Here is a 23,762-nt window from a genome sequence, read left to right as displayed (position 1 = left end):
AGATTGTTTTAACCTGACCAGGCTTCCACAGGCTATGACAGTGTAGACTATACCTATTTAGCAGTTTGTGCCAGATTAAAATGATTTTATCTGAACAAAGGATTGTATTGTGTAACTCCTGACTCATTGGCTAAACTAATATAACGTGCTCTGTTGGCATGTCAAATGTGTACACTGACAAGGTATTAATTATTCTGAATTGCGCTCTTGTCAGACTTTTTTAAAAAAAAATAAGTTGTAGTCAGTGACTAGTTACTCAAGATTGTGAAATTTGTTTGTTATGGCGAAACTGCATGGAAAACTGCTTTGATTTGATTTATTATTGTCACATGTATTGGTATACAGTGAAAAGTATTGTTTCTTGCATGCTGTACAAACAATGCATACTGTACATAGGGAAGGAAGGAGAGACTGCAGAGTATAATGTTAGTTATAGCAAGGTGTAGAGAAAAGATCAATTTAATATGAGGTAGGTCCATTCAAAAGTCTGATGGAAGTAGGGAAGAAGCTGTTCTTGAGTCGGTTGGTACGTGACCTCAAACTTTGGTATCTTTTGCCTGACTGAAGAAGGTGGAAGAGAGTATGTCCGGGGTGCATGGAGTCCTTAATTATGCTGGCTGCCTTTCTGAGGCAGTGGGAATTATAGATAGAGTGAATGGATGGGAGGCTGGTTTGCGTGATGGACTGGGCTACATTCACAACCGTTTGTAGTTTCCTACGATCTTGGGCAGAGCTGGCTCCAAACCAAGCTGTGATACAACCAGAAAGAATGCTTTCTATGGTGCATCTGTAGAAGTTGGTAAGGGTCGTAGCTGACATGCTAAATTTCCTTAGTCTTCTGAGAAAGTAGAGTCGTTGGTGGGCTTTCCTAACTATAGTGTCGGCATGGGAGACCAGAATGGGCTGTTAGTGATCTGTACACCTAAAAACGTGAAGCTCTCAACCCTTTCTACTTCGTTCCCATTGATGTAGACAGTGCATGTTCTCCACTACGCTTCCTGAAGTTTATGACAGTCTCCTTCATTTTGTTGACATTGAGGGAGAGATTATTGACATCGCACCAGTTCACCAGATTCTCTATCTCATTCCTCTATTCTCTATCTGTCTCGTCATTGTTTGTAATCCGACCCATTATGGTGGTGTCACCAGCAAATTTGAAAATCGAGTTGATGGGGAATTTGGCCACACAGTCATAGATGTATAAAGAGTATAGTAGGGGGCTGAGGACACAGCCTTGTGGGCCCCCGGTGTTTAGGATGATTGTGGAGGAGGTGTTGTTGCCTAACTTTACTGATTGTGACCTGTGGGTTAGAAAGTTCAGGATCCAGTTGCAGAGGGAGGAGCCAAGGCCAAGGAGTTTGGAGATGAGTTTTGTAGGAATGGTGGTGTTGAAGGCTGAGCTGTAGTCGATAAATAGGAGTCTGAGATAGGTGTCTTTGTTATCTAGGTGTTCCAGGGTAAAGTGCAGGGCCATGGAGATGGCATTTGTTGTGGACCTGTTGCAGCGGTAGGCGAACTGTAGTGGATCAAGGCAATCCAGGAGGCTGGAGTTGATTCGTGCCATGACTAACCTTTCGAAGCACTTTGTGATGATGGATGATGTTGGCTTTTTGGTGCGGGAAATTTGTATAGTGGAAATGCGCACAATAGTTTAAATCTAATCTGCTTTGATTGCCCCTGATTTTAGTCCATGCCTTTTTAAGCATTGTTTAGTGATTCCATATTCATGTTTCTTGTGGTTCAGGACATGTTCCAGGCTGGAGAGGAATTTGGACTGAGAGGGACGATCCAGTAGTTGTGGTCCATGTAGATACCAATGACTTGGGCAGGATGAGGGAGGAGGTTTTGAATAGTCAGTATGAGGAGCTGGGCACCAAATTAAGGAGCAGAACCTCAAAGGTGGTCATTTCTGGATTATTACCGGAAGAATGTGCAAATTGGCATAGGACAAATTAGATTGGAGAAATGAATGAGTAGGCCAGTGCAGGAGAAGTGGGTTCTAGTTTGTGGGACACTGGTGCCAGTACTGAAGAAAGTGGGATCTGTACGGTTGGGATGGACTACACCTGAACTCTGCTGGGGCTGATCTCCCAAGGTGCATAACTAGGGGAGTAGAGAGTTTAAACTAAATAGTGGGGGCAAGGGATCAAATTTCTAGTCTACCGAAGAGAGGCAAAGCAAGTGAAAGGTATTAAAATGGGAAATGATGAGCACCATGGCAGGAAGGGACAGCATACAAAATCTAAGAGTAAATCACAGAGGCTAGATGCTGCAAAAATAGACGGCCGAAACAAAGACTCTGTATCTGACCGCATGTAGCATGTAAAATAAAACAAGCTGATTGTAGCACAATTAGAAATAAATAAGTACAATCTGATGGTGTACAGCGACATAGCTACATGATGACACAGAATGGGACCTGAATATTGAAAAATGTGACATCTAGGAAGACCAGAATTTTGAGAAAATAGCTCTGTTAACTAATGATGGCTTTAGCACATCATAGAACGATGATCAAAGTTCAAGAAGCCAGGATGTCAAAGTGGTTTGGGTTGAGATAAGACTGATGGGTAACACATCACTTGTGGGAGTGATTTTTATAGGCCCCCTAATTGTAACTACATGGTAGGTCAGGGTTTAAATAAAGAAATAATGGGAGCTTGTCAGAAAGATAGTGATAATCATGGGGGATTTTAATTTATGTAACAGTGGTTCACAGTGAGGTTGAGTGTCTTGGGTTACAAGAAGATGTAGACCGGTTGGTCAAATGGGCAGAAAAGTGGATGATGGAAATTAATCCTGAAACGTGAGAGATAACTTTGGAAGGAGTAATGAGGAAGTATTCAATGAATGGCCTGACGAGGCATTTCTGAGGAACAAACAACATAGAACATTACAGCGCAGTACAGGCCCTTCAGCCCTTGATGTTGCGCCGACCTGTGAAACCCCTCTAAAGCCCATCTACACTATTCCTTATCGTCCATATGTCTATCCAATGACCATTTGAATGCGTTTAGTGTTGGCGAGTCCACTACTGTTGCAGGCAGGGCATTCCATGCCCTTACTACTCTGAGTAAAGAATCTACCTCTGACATCTATCCTATATCTATCTCCCCTCAATTTAAAGCTATGTCCCCTCGTGCTAGACATCACCATCCGAGGAAAAAGGCTCTCATTGTCCACCCTATCTAATCTTCTGATCATCTTGTATGCCTCAATTAAGTCACCTCTTAACCTTCTTCTCTCTAACGAAAACAGCCTCAAATCCCTCAGCCTTTCCTCATAAGATCGTCCCTCCATACCAGGCAACATCCTGGTAAATCTCCTCTGGAGGGGTTTCCAATGCTTCCACATCCTTCCTATAATGCGGCGACCAGAACTGCACGCAATACTCCAAATGCGGCCGCACCAGAGTTTTGTACAACTGCAACATTACCTCAAGGCTCCGAAACTCAACCCCCTCAATCTGGGTGGCAACTTTCAGGGATCTATTTACATAGACACCGAGATCTCACTGCTCATCTACACTACCAAGAATCTTACCATTAGCCCAGTACACTCTCTTCCTGTTATTCCTTCCAAAATGAATCCCCTCTCACTTTCCTGCATTAAACTCCATTTGCCACCTGTCAGCACAGCTCTGCAGTTTATCTGTGTCCCTCTGTAACTTGTAACATCCTTCTGCACTGTCCACAACTCCACCGACTTTAGTGTCATCTGCAAATTTACTCACCCATCTTTCCAAGCCCTCCTCCAGGTCATTTATAAAAATGACAAACAGCAGTGGCCCCAAAACAGATCCTTGTGGTACACCACTAGTAACTGGACTCCAGTCTGAACTTTTCCCATCAACCACCACCCTCTATCTTGTTCCAGCTAGCCAATTTCTGATCCAAACTGCTACATCACCCTGAATCCCATGCCTCTGTATTTTCTGCAATAGCCTACCATGGGGAACCTTATCAAACGCTTTACTGAAATCCATACACATCACATCAACTGCTTTACCCTCATCAACCTGTTTGGTCACCTTCTCAAAGAACTCAATAAGGTTTGTGAGGCACAGGCCATGCCCTTCACAAAACCATGTTGACTATCTCTAATCAAATTATTCCTTTCCATGGAGGGACCATGGAGTGTTTATCCATAGATCTCTGAAGGCAGATGGGCAAGTTAATAGGGTGGTGAAAAAGACATGGGACACTTGCCTTTAAATCGAGGCATAGATTACAAAAGTAGGGAAATCATGAGTACTGTGCAATTCTGTTTGCCACGTTATAGGGAAGATGAGATTGAACTGGAGGGGGTGCAGAGGTGATTCACCAGGATAATGCCTGGGATGGAACATTAGTAAGTTAAGAGAGGGTGGATAGGCTTGGGTTGTTTGTTGGAGCAGAGAAGACTGAAGGGTGACCTGATCACAATGTGCAAGATTGAGGGACATAGGGTGGATAGGGAGTAGCTGTTCCCCTTCGTTGAAGGGTCAGTTATGAGGGGACACAAGTTCAAGGTGAGGGGCAAGAGGTTTAAGGGGGATTTGAGGACAACCTTTTTACCAGAGGGTGGTGGTGATCTGGAATGCACTGCCTAGGGGGGTGGTGGCAGCAGTGGGTTGCCTTACATCCTTTAAATATCTGGATGAGCACTTGGTATGTCATAACATAAAGGCTATGGGTCAAGTGCTGTCAAATAGAATTAGCTAGGCAGGTCAGATTTTTTTCATATGTCGGTGCAGACTCGATGGGCCAAAGGGCCTCTTCTGCACTGTGACTCTCTGATATAGACTGGAAAAATCAGATGGGCAGAGGTACTGTGGATGAGTTCATAATATTTTCACAATAGTTTCTTCAAACAACATGTTCTGGAGCCAAATGGAGAGCAGGCCGTACTAGACTTAATATAGAGCAATGAGGTGCGATTAATTGATGACCTCAGTGAAGGCATCCTGAGGGAGCAATGACTATAATATGATAAATTTTAGTCTGTTTCAGGAAGAGAAGAGTGCATCCAAAATTAGTATTTTAAACTTTAATAAGGACAACTATGAGGGTGTGAAAGCAGAACTAGCTGACGTAAACTGTCCAGTTGCAGACAATGAAGGGGCTATTTCAGAATAGAGATTGGGCAGCAGGGTAGCATGGTGGTTAGCATAAATGCTTCACAGCTCCAGGGTCCCAGGTTCGATTCCCGGCTGGGTCACTGTCTGTGTGGAGTCTGCACGTCCTCCCCCTGTGTGCGTGGGTTTCCTCCGGGTGCTCCGGTTGTCCTCCCACAGTCCAAAGATTGCGGGTTAGGTGGATTGGCCATGATAAATTGCCCGTAGTGTCCTAATAAAAGTAAGGTTAAGGGGGGGGTTGTTGGGTTACGGGTATAGGGTGGATACGTGGGTTTGAGTAGGATGATCATGGCTCGGCACAACATTGAGGGCCGAAGGGCCTGTTCTGTGCTGTACTGTTCTATGTTCTATGTTCTATATTTCAGTGGGAGAAGTGCAAGCAAAGGATCCACTGCAGTTGACTATTAATGACTGTTAAATGTGAAAGAAAAAGCATGGGCTGGATTCTCCGCCCCGCCGCGCCACATTTCTGTTTTACCCCGCCGCCGGGATGCTCCGTTACGCCAGCCGGTCAATTGGATTTCCCATTATGGCGCAGCGCCAGACTGTCAGGAAACCCCGGGACTGCGGGCAAAACGGAGCATCCCGCCGGCAGAGAATCAAGCCCCATATGTGCAAAGATGTGGCAGGTCAGGAGGTTGGAAAGAATATAAAGAACTTCAAAGAATAAGGAGGGAAAAACTAGTCAGTAATATAAATGTGTACAGCATGAATTTCTGAAAGTTAACAGTGAGCATTGGTCCTATGGTATGTATGTCTGTGGAATTGGTAATGGAAGATGGGGCTATGGTGAATGAATTAAACAGGCCCTGAGTCACCAACCGTCTGGGGTTTGCACATTCTCCCAGTGTCTCCGTGGGTCTAACCCTCACAGCCCAAAAGATGTGCCGGGTAGGTGGACTGGCCACGCTAAAATTGCCCCTTAATTGGGAAGCACCAGCTTTTTATCTGGGCATGGTGGTTTATCAAAAGTCCCATTATTCATTTTAGTACAGTCCCATCATGAGTTTCTCCTCACATTCTGCACCTTCATTTTCTAAGCAGAGTAAAATGTTCCTTTCTTTACTGTAGAGTTACTGCTGTCATTATTTGAATTGTTCAAAGGCACCTATGCATTCCTATACTTAACTTTTTTGTCTTTTTTCTTCCCCTTCCAGTATAAAGCTACAGATTTTGTGGTGGACAGGCCTGGAAAATTCAAGATGGTCTTCACTCCAAGGGATTCTGGTGCTGCCAAGGAGTGGGAGGTGTATGACTTTCCAGGAGGTGGTGTTGGAATGGGCATGTACAACACTGATGAGGTGAATCCGAGATCCTTGTGTTAAATTTCTCAACAAAGGGAAAGTTTTCTGTTTCTTCTGACGGGAGAGGGGGCAGGAGGATAGAGGAAATAAGTGCGGGGTGCAGGGGGGAAGAGAGAGAGGAGAAAGAGAATCGGACATGTCACTCATGGGGAGGTAAGAATTACAATACAGTGCAGAAATGGGCCATTTGGCCCAGCTTGTATGGAGAATAAACGCCAGCATAGATGTCCTTTCACTCTCAGTTTTTTTTTCTTGCATTTGCTTAGTTTCTGCTTTGTTTCAGTTACAAATTTCGCATTCTGACCAATCTTTAAGGAAGTTTCTCTTGAGTTCCCTGTTGAAATTATTGGTAACTGTCTAAGAGAATTGGTTAGCATTGCTGCCTCGTGGCGCTGAGGACCTGGGGTCGATCCCGGCCCCAGGTCACTGTCCGTGTGGAGTTTGCATATTCCCCCCATGTTTGCATGGGTCTCACCCCCACAACCCAAAGATGTCCTGGGTAGATGGATTGGCCATCCTAAATTGCCCCTTAATTGGAAAAATAAAAATTGGGTACTTTGTAAAAAGCTTTCCCACTGGTGTTGGAGGCAGTCCACAGAAGGTTCACTACAGTGATCTTTGGTATGGAGGGATTTTCTTATGAGCAGAGGTTGAGTTGGTTGGTCCTGTACTCATTGGTGTAGGTTGAGTCTGTACTCATTGCTGTTTAGAAGAATGAGAAGTGACCTTATTGAAATATTTGGGATTCTCAGGGGGGCTTGACTGGGTGGATGCTGAGAAGATGTTTCTTCTTGTGGGAGGGTCTGGGACCACAGGACATAATTTGAGTTTCCCAGTTATGACAGATGATTGGATTTGTTTGTTGTCACATGTACCGAGGTACAGTGAAAAGTATTGTCCAGTCCAGACGGATCATTCCATATATGATAAAAACATAGGGCAAACATATATATACACACATAATGTAAATACATAGACACAGGCATCGGGTGAAGCATACAGGAGTGTAGTTCTACTCAGTAGAGAGGATGTGTGAATGGATCGGATCGATCCACAAGAGGGTCATTTAGGAGTCTGGTAACAGCAGTGAAGAAGCTGTTTTTGAACCTGTTCAAATGCGTGTTCTCAGACTTTTGTATCTCCTGCCCGATGGAAGAAGTTGGAAGAGTGAATAAGCAGGAATTTCTTCTCTTGAAAGATATTGAATCTGTGGAACTCTTTACTGAAAAGGGCTGTGACGGCTGGTTTATCCAAGATTGCGATACAGATTTTTAATCAGTATGGGAATCAAGGGTTATGGGGATAAAGTGGGAAAGTGGAGTTGAGGATTTTCAGATCAGTCATATCCATTGAATGGCAGAGCAGAATAGATGAGCGAATGCCTACTTCTCGTCATATGTTCTTTCCTGTTTCCCAAATCTCTATTATCGGTCAAAAATCTGTGTCCCTATTCTTGATGATGGACCATCCACAATTCTTGAGCAGATAGTTTCAAAGATTCACAACCTTCCAAGTGAAGCTTCTCCTAATCTCAGTCCAATGTGATTGACCCCACGTTTTGATCCCCAGCCAAATCTATCCTACAGAACCGTTGCAGAATTTGCTCCAACTTCATTCTAACTTACTACTTTATTTAGCCCAATTTATTCAACCTTTAGGGTAGCCCTCATCGCAGGAGCAATCTACTAAACCGTTGGTATATACCCATCCAATACAAATATGTCCTTCATTTGACTGGGAGACCAAAACATGGTGGTTGGCCAGCAGGCCAGCAGCACGGTTCGATTCCCGTACCAGCCTCCGAGGACAGGCGCCGGAATGTGGCGACTAGGGGCTTTTCACAGTAACGTCATTGAAGCCTACTCGTGACAATAAGCGATTTTCATTCATTTTTCATTTTCAACTGCACCTACTGTGTCCTGTCAAAGCCTCTTAATTGTAGGAGACAGAATTACCATCCCCTTGCAATGAAGACCAGTGTGCCATTTGCCTTCCTAACACCTTGATGTGCATGCATGCAGACTTTGTGTTCCTTGTATGATTACTCTCAGGATGTTGAATATAAGCATTTAGTCTCTTACTTTATTGTTTTTAAAATAATTCTGCTTTTCTACTCTGGATGACGTGGCTGGATGACTTTTTCGGTGAACAGTTTGTGGGCAAGTAATTTTTGAGTCTGCAGATTTTGGAGGTGTGAAATGAAAACTGGCAATGTATAAATGGTGGATATTCTCTTCCCCAGCAATGAACCTGAAATGTGATGTTTGGACTGAGGAATGCTTGACTAGCTATCTTCCCCAACACAGTGTTCTGACGATGACACTGAAATGTGCTATTTGAACTGGGAATGCTTGTCTAACCTTCGGTCCAAATAATTTTTCTCTTGCTTTCCCTCCCTAGTCCATCAATGGTTTTGCTCACAGCTGCTTTCAGTATGCCCTGCAGAAAAAGTGGCCACTCTACATGAGCACAAAGAATACTATTCTAAAGGGTTATGATGGACGTTTCAAAGACATCTTTGAGGAAGTTTTTCAGCAGTAAGTATTTGCCTCCTTTCTCTCTTGCACTTGTATTAGCCCAATAACTTAAAATCAAATGCATTGGAATTTAAATTTGGAAAATGCTGTAACATTAAAAACTCTTATGTATGCAAATGCTGTAATCATAAACTGTTCTGCTGAGTTTAAAAAAAAAAAAAATTTTATTAAAGTTTTCACAAAATATAAACAACAAAAATAAAAAGTGCAGAATACTGTATAAAAAATGTAAAAAAAACTCAATAACAGGAATAATAAATTAACACCCACCCAAACACATAGCAAATATATGCACCCAGACAAATCCTCCAATATATAGAAACAAAACTAAAAATAACCCCCCCCCCCCCCCCCCCCCCCGGGGGGGGGTTTGCTGCTGCCACTGATCGCTGTCTACCGTTCTGCCAGGAAGTCCAGGAACGGTTGCCACCGCTTGAAAAACCCCTGTACCGACCCCCTGAAAGCAAATTTCACCCTTTCCAACCCTGCCATGTCGTTGATCCAGGCCTCAACGTTTGGGGGCCTCGCATCCCTCCACTGGAGAAGAATCCTCCGCCGGGCTACCAGCGACGTAAAGGCCAGAATACCGGCCTCATTTGCCTCCTGCACTCCCGGCTCCTCTGCAACCCCAAATATTGTGAACCCCCAGCCCGGTTTAGAACATAGAACAGTACAGCACAGAACAGGCCCTTCAGCCCTCATGTTGTGCCGAGCCATGATCACCCTACTCAAACCCACATATCCACCCTATACCCGTAACCCAACAACCCCCCCCCCCCCCCCCCTTAACCTTACTTTTATTAGGACACTACGGGCAATTTAGCATGGCCAATCCACCTAACCCGCACATCTTGGACTGTGGGAGGAAACCGGAGCACCCGGAGGAAACCCACGCACACAGGGGGAGGACGTGCAGACTCCACACAGACAGTGACCCAGCCGGGCAGGGTTTGACCCTGGATCCTACCACCCTCGACACTGTCCTCGCTACGCCCTTCCAAAACTCCTCCAGTGCTGGGCATGCCCAGAACATATGGGTGTGATTTGCTGGGCTCCCTGAGCACCTAACACATCTGTTCTCACCCCCAAAAAACCGGCTCCTCCTTGTCCCGGTCATGTGTGCCCAATGCAACACCTTGAACTGTATGAGGCTGAGCCTCTCACACGAAGAGGAAGAGTTGACTCTCCCTAGGGCATCTGCCCAAGTCCCCTGCTCGATCACCTCCACCAGCTCCTCCTCCCACTTACCTTTCAGCTCCTCCACCAAGGCTGCCTCCTCCTCCTCCTGCATCACTTGGTATATTGCTGAAATCTTCCCCTCTCCAACCCACACCCCCGAGAGCACCCTATCCTGTACCCACCACTTGCCACCTAACAGACGCCCTTACCTCTAGGTACCTAAAGGCATTTCCCAGAGGGAGCCCGTACCTCTCCTCCAGCTCACCCCGGCTCGCGAACTTCCCATCCACGAATAGGTCCCCCAACCTCGTTTCCCTGCCCTATGCCACCCCGCAAACCCTCCATCTATCCTCCCCGGGACAAACTGGTGGTTTCCCCGTATTGGGGTCCACACAGAGGCCCCCAACTCCCCCCTGTGCCGCCTCCACTGCCCCCAGATTTTGAGGGTAGCCGCCACCACCAGGCTCGTGGTATACCTCGTTGGAGGGAGCAGCAGCAGCGCCGTTGCCAGTGCCTCCAGACTCGTACCCTCACAAGATGCCGTTTCCAGCCTCTTCCATGCCTCCCCCTCCCCCTCCCACTCCAGCACCCACTTGCGCACCATCGCCACATTAGCGGCCCAGTAGTATCCACAGAGATTGGGCAGTGCCAGGAATACTCTTCTCACCCTCTGAGTCCCATGCGCCCAAACAAACCCCATTATGCTCCCATTGACCCGTCTAAAAAAGGCCTTCGGGATAAGAATGGGGAGGCACTGGAACAAAAGCAAAAACGTCGGGAGCACCGTCATCTTCACTGACTGCACCCTACCCGCCAAGGACTGTGGTAGCGCATCCCACCTCTTGAACTCCTGCTCCACCAGCCTCGTGAAATGAAGTCTAACTCGACCCCCAAATATCTAACGCTCCTCTCCACCCCTTTTAGTGGGAGCTCACCAATCCCCTTCTCCTGGGTGAACCACGAACAGCCTCTCTTTCTTCCCCCCCCCCCCCCCATGTTGAGCTTATACCCTGAAATCCCCGAACTCCCTGAGGATTCTCATTACCTCCGGCATCCCCCCCACCGTGTCTGCGACATAAAGTAGCAGGTCGTCTGCATAGAGCGTACCTATGCTCCTCCCCGCCCCGCACTAGCCCCCTCCAGTTCCTCAACTCCCTCAGTGCCATAGCCAGGGGTTCAATCGCCAGTGCGAAAAGTAAGGGGGACAGGGGACCCTGCCTCGTCCCTCGGTACAGCCGGAAGTACTCAGACCTCCTCTTGTTCATGGCCACACTCGCTACTGGGGCCTTATACAGCAACCTACCCCACCTGATGAACCCCTCCCCAAACCCGAACCTCTTCAGCACCTCCCATAAGTAACCCCACTCTACCCAATCAAAGACCTTCTCAGCGTCCATCGCCTCCACCTCCCCCTCACTTGCTGGCATCATAATGAAGTTCAGGAGCCTCCGCACATTCGCATTCAATTCCCTCCCTTCACTAACCCCGTCTGGACTTCGTGAATGACCTGAGGTACACAGTCCTCAATTCTCGAGGTTAACACCTTCGCCAGCACCTTAGCATCCACATTTAACAGCGCAATCGGCCTGTAAGACCCACACTTCAGGGAGTCCTTGTCCCACTTCAGGATCAAGGAAATAAGTGCCCTGGACATTGTTGGGGGCAAAGCCCCGCCCTCCCGTGCCTCATTGAAGGTCCTAACCAACAGCGGGCCCAACAAATCCGCATACTTTTTGCAAAATTCGGCCGGAAAACCATCCGGCCCCGTTGCCCCCCCCCCCCCCCCCTCCCCCTTGCATGCTCCCTATCCCTTTAGTCAGCTCCTCCAGCCCAATCGCACCCCAAACCCACCACCAGTCCCTCCTCCACCTTCGGGAACCTCAGTTGGTCCAGAAAGCAGCCCATTCCTCCTTCTCCTCCTCCCCCCCCCCCCCCCCCCCCCTCCTCCAGTGGGGCTCGGACCGATACAGTTCCTCGTAAAAGTCCCTAAAGACCCCATTGATGTCAACCCCACTTCGCGCTACACTCCCCCTCCTGTCCTTAACTCCCCCAATCTCCCTAGCTGTGTCCCGCTTCCGAAGTTGATGCACCAGCATCCGGCTTGCCTTTTCCCCGTACTCCTAGATCGCCCCCTGGGGCTTCCTCCACTGTCTCCGCCTTTCTGGTGGGCAACAGGTCGAATTCGGCCTGGAGGCTATGCCTCTCCCTCAACAGTCCCTCCTCTGGCTCCTCGGCATATCTCCTGTCCACACTCACCATCTCCCCCACCAGCCTCTCCCTCTGCTCTCTCCTCTCCTTATGGGCCCTAATGGAGATTAGCTCTCCCCTGACCACCGCCTTCAGCGCCTCCCAGACCATCCACACTCGAAGCTCCCCGTTGTCGTTGAGCCTCCAGGTATCTCTCTATACTAGCGTGAACCCGCTCACTTACCACCTCATCTGCCAACAGTCCCACATCCGAACGCCACAGTGGGCGCTGATCTCTCTCCTCCCCCAGCTCCAAGTCTACCCAATGCGGGACGTGACCTGAAATGGCTATCGCCGAGTACTCGTTATCCTCTACCCTCGTGATCGATGCCCGACTTATAACGAAGAAATCGATCCGGGAATAGGCCTTATGAACATGCGAGAAGAATGAGAATTCTCTAGCCCTCGGCCTTGCAAATCTCCAAGGATCTACCCCTCCCATCTGATCCATAAACCCCCTCAGTACACTAGCTGCCGCCGGCCTCCTGCTCGTCGTAGATCTCGAGCGATCTAGTGTCGGATCCAACACCGTGTTGAAGTCTCCCCCCATTATTACGCTCCCCACTTCCAGGACTGGGATTCGACCTAGCATGCGTCGCATAAAACCCGTGTCATCCCAGTTCGGGGTGTAAACATTAACCAATACCACACTCTCCCCTTGCAACTTGCCACTCGCCATTACATACCTACCGCCATTGTCTGCCACAATGCTAGTCTCCTCGAACTAAACCACCTTTCCCACCAGAATCGCCACCCCCCCCCTGATTTTTTTGCATTGTACCCTGAGTGGAACACCTGGCCTACCCACCCCTTCCTCAATCTTACCTGGTCCGCCACCTTCAGGTGTGTCTCCTGGAGCATGACCACATCCGCCTTCAGGTGCGCAAACACCCAGGCCCGCTTAATCGGCCCGTTCAGTCCCCTTACGTTCCAGGTTATCTGCCGGATCGGGGGCTACCCTCCCCAGCTGACTAGCCATAACCCCTCCGCGGCTTGCCACGCGCCCACACTCTGCGCTCGGCCCGTTCCACACGGCGGCAGACCCCTGTTCCGACCCCCTCTGCTCGCTCCAGCTCCCCCTTGACCATACCAGCAGCAACCTGGTTTCCCCCCCCCCTCCCCCCCCCCACAGCTAGGACCCCTCCTAGCTGCACTGCTCCCCCCCATTGCACTCCCGCAAGTCAGCCGACTCCTGCTGACCCCGGCCGCTCCTGCCTTTCCTTCGACTCCTCCCCTTGTGGGACATCCCCTATCCCTTCACCACCCACCCACCGGGTCCCCACCTCCCCCCTCATCTCAAGCGCGGGAAAAAGCCCGCGCTTCCCCGCTCTGGCCCCACCCCTTCCAGCCTTCAGCCCAGGAAAAAAGCCCGCGCTTTCCACCTGCCTGGCCCCGCCTCCTCTGGCGCAGCTCCTTCCCCAGGCCCAGTCCTCTAACCCCCATCTCGGCCCTCCCCTCTCCCACGGGGGCCCCGTCCCCCCCCACCGACCCTCCACCCCACCGACTCCCCACTCCACCAATTTGCCTCCCTTCACAAACCCCCCCCCCCCCGACGGATCCAACCAAAACAGTGCCCAACTCACCCCAAACATCCACCCTAAATCGTGAAATAACAAGAACAGAGAACGAACAAAAAGAACCCCCACTCGAAGTGCAACACAACCTCGGCAATCTCCGACCATCCCAATGCACGGCCCCCACCCTGATCCTCAGTTTGTGTCCAAATACTCGGCCTGAACAAAGGCCCACGCCTCCTCCGGGGACTCAAAATAATGGTGCTGGTCCTTGTAGGTGACCCACAGCCGCGCCGGCTGCAACATGCCGAACTTCACCCCCTTTCTGTGCAGCACCGCCTTCATCCGGTTGTACCCGGCCCACTTCTTTGCCACCTCCGCACTCCAGTCCTGATATATTCGAACCTCCGCGTTCTCCCACTTGCTGCTCTGTTCTCTCTTGGCCCACCTGAGGGCACACTCCTGATCAGCGATCGGTGAAACCGCACCAGTACCGCCCGCGGCGGCTCATTAGCCTTGGGCTTCTTTGCCAGCACTCTATGGGCCCCTTCCAGCTCCAGGGGCCCCTGAAAGGACCCTGCTCCCATCAGTGAGTTTAACATAAACAGGCCCCCACGACCGGCCCCTCCGGGTGGCCCAGGATCCGCAGATTCTTCTACCGCGACCGGTTCTCCATCTCCTCGAACCGCTCCTGCCATTTCTTGTGGAGTGCCTTGTGTGCCTCCACCTTTACCGCTAGGCCCAAGATCTCGTCTTCGTGCTCCGAGATCTTCTGTCGGACCCCGCGGATCGCCACCCCCTGGGCCGCCTGGGTTTCCAGCAACTTATCAATGAAAGCCTTCATCGGCTCCAGCAGGTCCGCTTTGAGCTCCCTGAAACAGTGCTGGAGAATCTCCTGTTGCTCCTCCGCCCACTGCATCCACGCTGCTTGGTCTCTGCCCACTGCTTGGTCTCTGCCCGCCGCCATCTTGCTTTTCTTCCCTCGCATTTTCTTTGGCTTCACCACCACTTTTTTAGTCTCCCCGCTCCTGGTCCAAGCCATACACTGTCGGGCGAATATTGCAAGCTCCTTCCCACTCCGGGAAATGTCAAAAATGCCGTTGGGGTCCCTGAAGAGAGCCCAAAAGTCCATTCTAACTGGGAGCTGCCGAACGTGCGACTTAGCTCTGCATAGCCGCAACCGGAAGTCGTTCTGCTGAGTTTTTATTGTCTTCTGAAAAAGTGCTGAAAAATCAGGGCGGGGGGTACAGTATGGAAACATGTCCATATAGTTTCTAAATAGACTATTGTGTTTGTGTGTGGCTGGAGGTAAATGCTGTCTGGATGGGCAGAAGAGCCCATTAACTAAGTTTTGAAGCAGACTTGTGTAAAGTTCATCTTTTGCACTGTCTGTAACGAGTTGCAATTAAAATGAAAGTCACTCCTGGTTCTTGTTGAACTGATGATTTGTCTTTTTGTACCCTCCCTACAGAAAATACAAAGGAGACTTTGAGAAGGCTGGCATATGGTATGAGCATCGTCTCATTGATGACATGGTGGCTCAAGTACTAAAGTCGTCTGGCGGTTTTGTTTGGGCTTGCAAGAACTACGATGGTGATGTACAGTCTGATATTCTAGCTCAAGGTGATTACCTGTTTTTAATCATGAGTCAACCTTTTGACACCGACTGAACATTCTAATTTGCAAGCTTTTCTATCCCTCTTGGAGGCATTGGGTTCCCATGACCCTGACCATCAGCTGAGTATGTGTTTCTACCTCAGTGGAACTAAAATTGGAAGTGATATAGTATTTGGAATGAATGTTGGCAGGGTTTGCTGTTTTGTAACTGCTACAACAATTATTGCCAAATAAGTAAGCTGAACTTGCAGTTTTTCCAAAAAATAAATTCATTTTTTGTTTTTGATTTAAACCTGGATACAGAAAAGGTGAGTAACCTTTGATAAGATTTTTGCTATTTAGGAACTTGTAGTTGGTTCTGCATCACACTAGCTAATTACCTTTTCAGAATTGCTAGTTTTGCTTTGTGTATCTCATGCTTATGATCGCCAGTCCCACTCAATGGTATTAACAGAGCCGGCCCTAATTACACTGTGCTGTTCTTGACAACTTCATGTGACATTCTGCAGCTCAGTGGCACACATTCAATTTTCTCATGCATGGAACTTCTGAAGTTGTTGAATAATTGGTATACATTACCAAATAGATACGCTAATTGATAAATATTGTTCCTCCTTGCAAGCTTGCATTTTCTTTTGTCCTCCTTTGCCTTGATCCCCAACTACTAGTGACTTGTGAAAATGGCAATTGAGTAGTTCCAAAGAGCTCACGTTTGCAGAGTTGCCAAATAGCACGGATTTTCCGTATTTTATATGGAAAATCCGCTTGAATACGGGAGTACGATTTCTAGCATTGAACTACTGGGGAGGAGAGCTGATTGGCAAGCCACCTGAAATGCTGCTTTTGGTTTCCTTGGCGACAGGGCCCTGCATTTAGGCCCCACCCCCTCTCCTCTGCATCTGTTTCAGTCTCCACAGATGCTGCCAGACCTGCTGAATTTTTAGGGTTATTGTTTTTGTACATGTTGCAACCAAAATTTTCCATGAGCTTTTGGTTTGGCATGTGCAAAAAAAGTACGCTCTGCAAGGCAAAATCCAGAGGGATGAGAATAGACACAACAGCTGAAAGGAGAGTAGCTGCTGCCAATGTATCTGGTGTAAAACATTGAATGTTGCTATTCCAAACATTCCATGTCTAAAATTCTGCCAAAATTAATACAGCAGTTTCTTCAGCCTGCAGTCAGCTCGAGGATTGAATGCATTTTTCTTGGCTTGGGGGCTAAACTTGCTCCGTGGCAGCAACTTAAAGTAGTGCAACACTGGATTTGTGCTGTAAACCCAGAGGACTTGTAACTCACTGAACAGACAAGGCCCACATCACCTAGTGGCTGCTGAGACAGATGGTGGTGGTTCAGCTCTAACTGGCAAATATTAAAGGATTAAATACAAAAATGGCACTTTCAGTACAATCACAATTGAAATTGGTTGGCTTATATGCTTGCTTTCCTTGTTCAAATCTGAGTCAATGACATAATGCTGAGCATGTACTCACTTTATCCAGCATTGTGCATGTTTTTAAAGACTGATCTTGGTGATGGGCTATTCAGATGGCTAAAGTGACTTCTGGTGTGACCCAAACCATTCAATCACTTGTTGTATGCTCTGGTATTTGACCAGGGGGCACAGAGTACAGGATCCTTGGGGGCAGTGATGAGGGAAGTGATCCTAATACAATTGAAACCCATATTTAATTTGAGTAACATACTTGGGTTTAAAATGAGGATCTTAGTCATTTGCGTGGGTATAAATTTATTTGATGGATGCGTTGCTAAGATTGGGTAAATGAACAGTGGGAAAACAATTGGAAATAATTAGATCTTCAAAAATAATTCCATTAAACAAAAAAACTTTGCAAGAAAAATCCGTGTGGGGCTTACCAGGGAAGTGAGAATATTAAAAAAGGGTCATGTTAAGAATAATAGTAATCGTAAAGGTTGGGGGGGTGGTTAAAAACTAATGGTGACAAAAAATTGACAATGCGGGGAAAAAGTAGAATTGAGTAAACTATCCTGGAATATAGAAAGGGAAGTAGCTGAAGTAGACACCGATTCCTTTGAATCAGAAGAAACGATCACCAACAGCAGAAACCCTTTGACTTCAAGACCAATTACATATGAGATAGACAGTAACTAAAGGGCTAATAAGAATGCGAAACTGGTCATATGAGTGCAGTAAGTATCTTTGAGAAACCCAAGAGACTAAAAGAGGACTAATCACACCAGGATCTGGTGGCTCAGGCCCAACCTGAGGGGCAACTGCAGAAATTATTGATGCCCTGGTTCTGACTTTCAATATTCCCTAGATTCTAGAATGGAACCTGCAGGTTAGTTAGCAAATGTAGCACTGCTATTCAAGAAAAGGAACAGAAAACTAAACAAACATGCCAGTGAGTTAATGGAAAGGAGGCTGAGAATGGGGAATAGCCACAAGGATTGGTGCTGGGGCCTGGCAGAGTATAAGGTGGGGAAGTGAGAGCCATAGAATCGTACAGTACAGAAGAGGCCCTCCAGCCCATCAAGCCTGCAAAAAAAAGAAATCTACACTAATCTCACCTCCCAGCATTTGGCCAAAGCCTTGAATGCTATAACATTCACTTTTTAGTGTGAAACTTTTAAGTCTTGATGTTCATGAGTCCTCGATGTTCTTGCACATGAATCATTAAGTTGGTATGCAGATACAGGAAGCAATTAAGAAATCAAATGACATATTGGCCGTTTGTAGCTAAAGTGGATATCCTCTTTTAGAGGATTGTAGTACAAGAATAGTGAAGTGTTGCTGCAATTTTATAGGGCTTTGGAGTACTGCACAATCTCCGTATATCATTCTCAGACATTTGCCTTGGAGGTAGTTGCTGGAATGACATACCCAATGATAAAAGCTGAGAATATTGGGCCTATACTTAAACGAGGGCTGATCGCATTGAAACATCAAGATTCTGAAGTGGTTTAATAGGCTAGATTATCCCATGGCTAGGGAACTAGACCAGGGCACAGGATAGTTTGATCGTCCAGATTTAAGATGAGAAATTTACACTAGTTTGTGAGTCTTTTTGGGAATTTGTTACCCAAGGATTGTAAATGCTCCATTTGATAAATTCAAGGTAGAGACATATTTTTGGTCACTCGGAAATAGAGATGTGGGAATGGGTTGGAAGTGAAGGTGAGGTAGATTAGCAATGATTGTGTTGAATGACTTGGGCTTGAGGGACTGTGGTCGATTTATTATAAATATTTGTACATAGTACAAAATTCTAGACCCTAAATAAACCATGCTGGTCCCTTTTTACATGCTGTTCCTTTCTTCTTTATCCTCCAGGATTTGGCTCTCTTGGCTTGATGACTTCTGTTTTGGTTTGCCCTGATGGAAAGACTATCGAAGCAGAGGCAGCCCATGGCACAGTTACACGCCACTATAGAGAACATCAGAAGGTAAGATTGAGACTGTTGCCAGCTGACTAAGATTGGTCGATCTTATCAGTTTGAAGATTATTTTAGGTGGCAATCTGTAACTCTTGAATGTACTTATCAAATGATGTAATTGGGAATCCATGTCCAATTCTCAAAGGTCTGAGCAATATAAAGTGCCTTACCAAAAGGGTGGGGAGGAACACCTTGAATTTTACTGCCATTTTTGTCTGCAAAGGAGCAGAGCTGTACAAAACCTTAGCACATGTTTCCTGCCCTATAATTCTGCTCTTCTATCAGTCTGCCAAGCAGAGCTTGTGATTTGTCAGTTTACAATGTGAACTTTCATAACTGAAAGAGGAGCTAGTATTGTATTGTGGTATTAGAGGTGAAGAGAGAAATTGATCTCCAATCGGAGGGAGGACAGTTGGATGACTCTGCAAACATTTTAGCTTGCCACAGAATTAAAGTGATTAGAATCTCTGAAGCCAACTGATATTGAAGCAGGCCCACAAATTAAAAGAAAAATTTGATAGTTTGACAGAAAAATTGAAGAATGAGGGGGTTTGGACTAGGGTTTTATGTAATGAAAGTAATGGCGTAGACCTCATGGGCATTGTGGCCTGTTTCTGTGTTGTAATCTAATTATATCCATTAACACGATCTGTATATAATTCTGTATCCACTTGGTGAAAAATGGAACTCCATTAGGCATCAAAGGAATCAATCGCCAAGGAGCTTGGTATAGTGTGGCTAGTTGCTCTTTGCTACCACCTGGTGTTGATGTGATCACTCTGTGCTTGGGAATATACACATTTTTAATAGAATAACCTCTTGCTTCTCCCCAAGTGAGTATTGAGAATGTTTCTGGACAGGTTTGATTTTTTTTTTTAAACCTTGGGCCCAGCTTAACTATATGCTTGCAGGTGTTGTCCTTTCTAATTTAACCTGCACTATGGTCAGGCGTGGAATCTGGTTAAATCCTCTCAATCTTTTGTTTACACCAAGAGGAGCCCATGTAATTAAGTTTTGAATATAGATCTCTGCAGTCGTTCATATTAAAGCTGTCCCCACCTTTCTAAAGTTTACATTGGTTGTTGTGGGAATTCAGTGTGGTATATAGTAGAATAGATGGCCATTGTGCCTGTGCTAGCTCTAAGAACTATCTAATCAGTTCAATTTTAAGTATATATATCTTCCCTTTTGAAAGTTTACTACCTGCCATGCTTTAATTCCTAACGATCTATATCTTATTTCATGGCATGAATCTTTTTTTAAAAATCTCATTGCCCCTCTGGTTCCTTTGCCAATTACCTTAAATCTGCCTCTGATGGTCACTGAATCACCAACCATTGAAAGCCATCCCCCCCCCCCCCCCCCCCCCCCCCCCCGGCCGCCGCCGCCAAATGACCTTGTTTCCTATCTCGAATTGTCCTTGAACTGAGTGGCTTGCTAGGCCATTTCAGAGGGCAATTTAAGAGTCGGCTGTATTGCTGTGAATCTGGAGTCACATGTTGCCAGACCAGGTAAGGATTGCAGATTTTCTCCCTGAAGGACATTAATCAACCACGTGGGATTGGTCTCCATTGAGACTAGCTTTACATTCCAGATTTATTGACCTCCTGGATTACTAGTCTTGTGACATTACCACTGTAAGTGGTTCCTTAAGATAAGATAATTTTAATGTTTAAGAGTTGCATCTCTGGATTCACTCATCAAATTAAAATTTGAGTCTAAGCTTGGCTTCGGTGAAGGAATGCTGCAGTAATCAATTGGTAGAAGTGAACTAATCCTCTTATGTTACAGGGCAATCCTACCAGCACTAATCCCATCGCCAGTATTTTTGCTTGGACTCGAGGCCTTGAACACCGTGGAAAGCTGGATGGCAATCCAGACCTAATTAGGTAAAACAGGCAAATATGAGTTAAAACTTTAACTGTGACCAGGTAAATAGTTGTGAATATTTTAAAATGGGATAAAATTTAAGCTACCCTGAACAGTTGTCCTATGCCTTCCCTGGCTGGGTTTGGCCTGGAGATCAGGAATCTACTATATCTGTTCTTCCAGGAATTATTGTACAAGTTACTACACCTCTGCCTTTTCATAACCGAACATACAAGTTGAGGTTCGCTGTGTAATAATTTGTTGATGCGAATAACAAACATGTTTTGCCAGGAATACTGAAATTTGGGACTAATGTGATTCACTGTAGCACTTGTTTAATGATACTGTAGCACCCTTTTCATGACTACTGTCCTGGCAAGGTAGCATCTTGTTAATCGTTTAAAATGCTAGCTCAATGCACCTTAACATTTTTTATTTTTATAAAGGTTTGCTCAGATACTGGAACAGGTGTGTGTTGAAACAGTCGAGAGTGGTGCCATGACTAAGGATCTGGCTGGTTGTATCCATGGCCTAAGTCAGTAAGTTATACTTTATATTTCTCATCTACTGAGCTTAAAAGAAACTAACTGTAAAATAAGCATCAAGTTATTCTGAGGTATGCAAGAAAAAATTCATTGATCTGTGGTAGCCATAAGCCAAAAAATAATTCTCTACTTCCCAGAGGCATAGACCTTTCTGGTGGTTAGACAGAACCCCTCTATAAAAGTCCCGTTACAAAAGGTGGGAAACTGGGCTGGAATGCACTTCCTCGGGGATTGTCTTGAGAGCTTCAGTTTTGAACCAGATTGAAATGGCACGTCCGAGCATTTGTATGGATGGGAGACTAAAGTGGAGGCCTGGGTTTAGGCTGGTATGGGGGTCAGGAAGTCTCTCAATACAGGGTGAAAAGCTGATACCAAACGCATTGATGCTGGGCTGGGTGAGATAAGGCATTATAGGAGCTTGCTGGCTCACTCACTGGTACAGCATAGAGTGGGGAATAGTTGTAATAGAACTGCATTGAAGTTATGTGGGTGGGGAAGTAAGGCTGCAAGCAGGGAATCAATTATCCATGTTGCAAGATAAAGGAACTATTTATTTTGATGACAGAGTCACATGTGGTCAATACCAGACTGGCTCCTAGATTTTTAAAAACATGGTTTAATGGAGGGAACCATGTTTACTTTCTAACTTGTGACTATGTCGCCCTAATTTGGATATGTTCTACATTTTCCTTCAGTGTACGATTGAACGAGCACTATGTGAATACTACTGATTTCCTGGATGCCATAAAGAACAACTTGGATAAAGCCCTGGGCAAGAAGTAGATGGTTTTCATTTTACCTCATTTTTAACTTAAGATTAAGGTCACATCAAATGGAAGGAAAAAGCCTGTCAGTTTACTTATTTTTTTAAGTTTAAATTTATTAAGGATAAGATTTCCCAGGATGTCCTGGGAGGAAATTGTACAGAAAGTTTGGACTGATGCGGATTTTGTATTGTGAAACATTTCATTAAAATCTGTAATATATTTGTCACTAGGAAAGAAGTTGGCATTAATTGACGAGCAATAAAAAAACCTTTTAATGTGTTCTTTCCTCTGTGTACTTCTTTCAATCATCCCAAAGTTTAAAAGGCTTCATGGCCAAGGTGGAATGGAATACAGTGTTTTGAGATAAACCAATGTTTGACATGGAACACTCCAGCTTGGGTACATAACCAATTGAAGTATACAGCTCCTCTCCCATGAAATACCTGAAACAATCTGCATCTGTAAAACCTTTCTAGTTCCTGTTGGCTTCAAGAGCCAAATGTTCATTGTGGTTTGCCTGCTTGAGAACTAATCTTTGAACTTGGATGCAGATGAGAGTTGGCAACATAAAAACCGCCTGTAAGAGTAAGGAGATGAGTAAGTAAATTGGAATACCTAGGCTCAAAATGTTGAACACTATCTAAATGTTAATAATGTACTGAAAGCTCACTTGGATGTAAAAATGAGACCACAGACTGATCTGTGAAATCCATTTCAGTATTTTTCCTGATATCTGTTGAGGAAGAGTTTGGGTATTCACAGGAAGGTCTGAGTTTTTATTATGTTGTGATAAAGCATGGGTTTTTATTTGTTTGAATATTGGGTAATGGTCAATTCAAGCAACAACATTGCTCAATCATTCTGCTCTTAATCCCCTTTCTAGGTGTAAGTTACTGGCATTGCAAAGTTATCCTTTACATATACCCTATTGAATCCTTCCTTTTGGCGTTTCCAGTCTGGGAGTCCAAAATTTGGTCATAACCTGGTCATAAATTAAATCCAGTGAGAACGTTTTTACCTAGTGGTTTGTGTATGGAACCCTATTCACTTCAACCATTCCAATGTGGTAGCAATGAGTGCTTTTAATGGAAGGTTCAATGCATAATGGAGAAAGGAATTATGTTGATAGGGTGGGAGAAGGTGAACACTATTTTTGCACTGTAAATTCTATGTCGACAAAGATAGGCTGGAAAACGAAACGGATTGTTACTATAGCAAACCATTAGCAATACCTTTTTGTATATGGTTTTGTTTCAAATAGCAAAACAGTAGTTAAGCAGGAAATTAGAAAGAAGATTTAAAATGAATATGCTCCCTGGGTGGCTGAGATGCCTTGCAAATTGACCTTTACTTTTGGGAGTACTTAATTTAACACCACCTGCCTCCAGTTTTATTCTGGCTGTTGAAAATGACCAGAGTAAACTGTCACTTCAAGATCTTGTGGGGAGGTTTCTGTAGTTCAGGAAGTGAATTCAACAGAGATGAAATTCAAAATTACTAGAAATAAACCATCGAGCGTGAGCAAACGGCCAGGATATCTTGGACAAATGGAGCAAGGTTTGAAAAGCAAAAACACCAAAATAAAGCAGGTTACTGTTTACATACTGTTGAAAGTCTTCCTATTTGTTTTTACATTGAGCTAGCTTCCT

The 23,762-nt window shown here is 45.7% G+C and overlaps 1 protein-coding gene across 1 annotated transcript in view; it reads left to right on the top strand.

Annotated features, from left to right (window-relative positions):
* idh2 (isocitrate dehydrogenase (NADP(+)) 2) overlaps positions 1 to 22,392 on the top strand; it is a 47,459-nt gene extending 25,067 nt beyond the window's left edge. Inside the window, exons 5-11 of the mRNA XM_038813335.1 lie at positions 6,274 to 6,417; positions 8,821 to 8,957; positions 15,369 to 15,520; positions 18,829 to 18,941; positions 20,724 to 20,821; positions 21,248 to 21,340; positions 22,042 to 22,392. Coding sequence (XP_038669263.1) covers positions 6,274 to 6,417; positions 8,821 to 8,957; positions 15,369 to 15,520; positions 18,829 to 18,941; positions 20,724 to 20,821; positions 21,248 to 21,340; positions 22,042 to 22,129 — 825 coding nt within the window. The 3' untranslated portion in view covers positions 22,130 to 22,392. The remainder of the gene's footprint in view (positions 1 to 6,273; positions 6,418 to 8,820; positions 8,958 to 15,368; positions 15,521 to 18,828; positions 18,942 to 20,723; positions 20,822 to 21,247; positions 21,341 to 22,041) is intronic.
* Positions 22,393 to 23,762: the final 1,370 nt, after the last annotated feature.

The sequence above is a fragment of the Scyliorhinus canicula genome, chromosome 12 (assembly GCF_902713615.1).
Source record: "Scyliorhinus canicula chromosome 12, sScyCan1.1, whole genome shotgun sequence".
In the NCBI taxonomy this organism is placed as follows: Eukaryota; Metazoa; Chordata; class Chondrichthyes; order Carcharhiniformes; family Scyliorhinidae; genus Scyliorhinus; species Scyliorhinus canicula.
The sequence above is the reverse complement of the archived record's forward strand: the minus strand, read 5'-3'. Positions and strand labels throughout refer to the sequence as shown.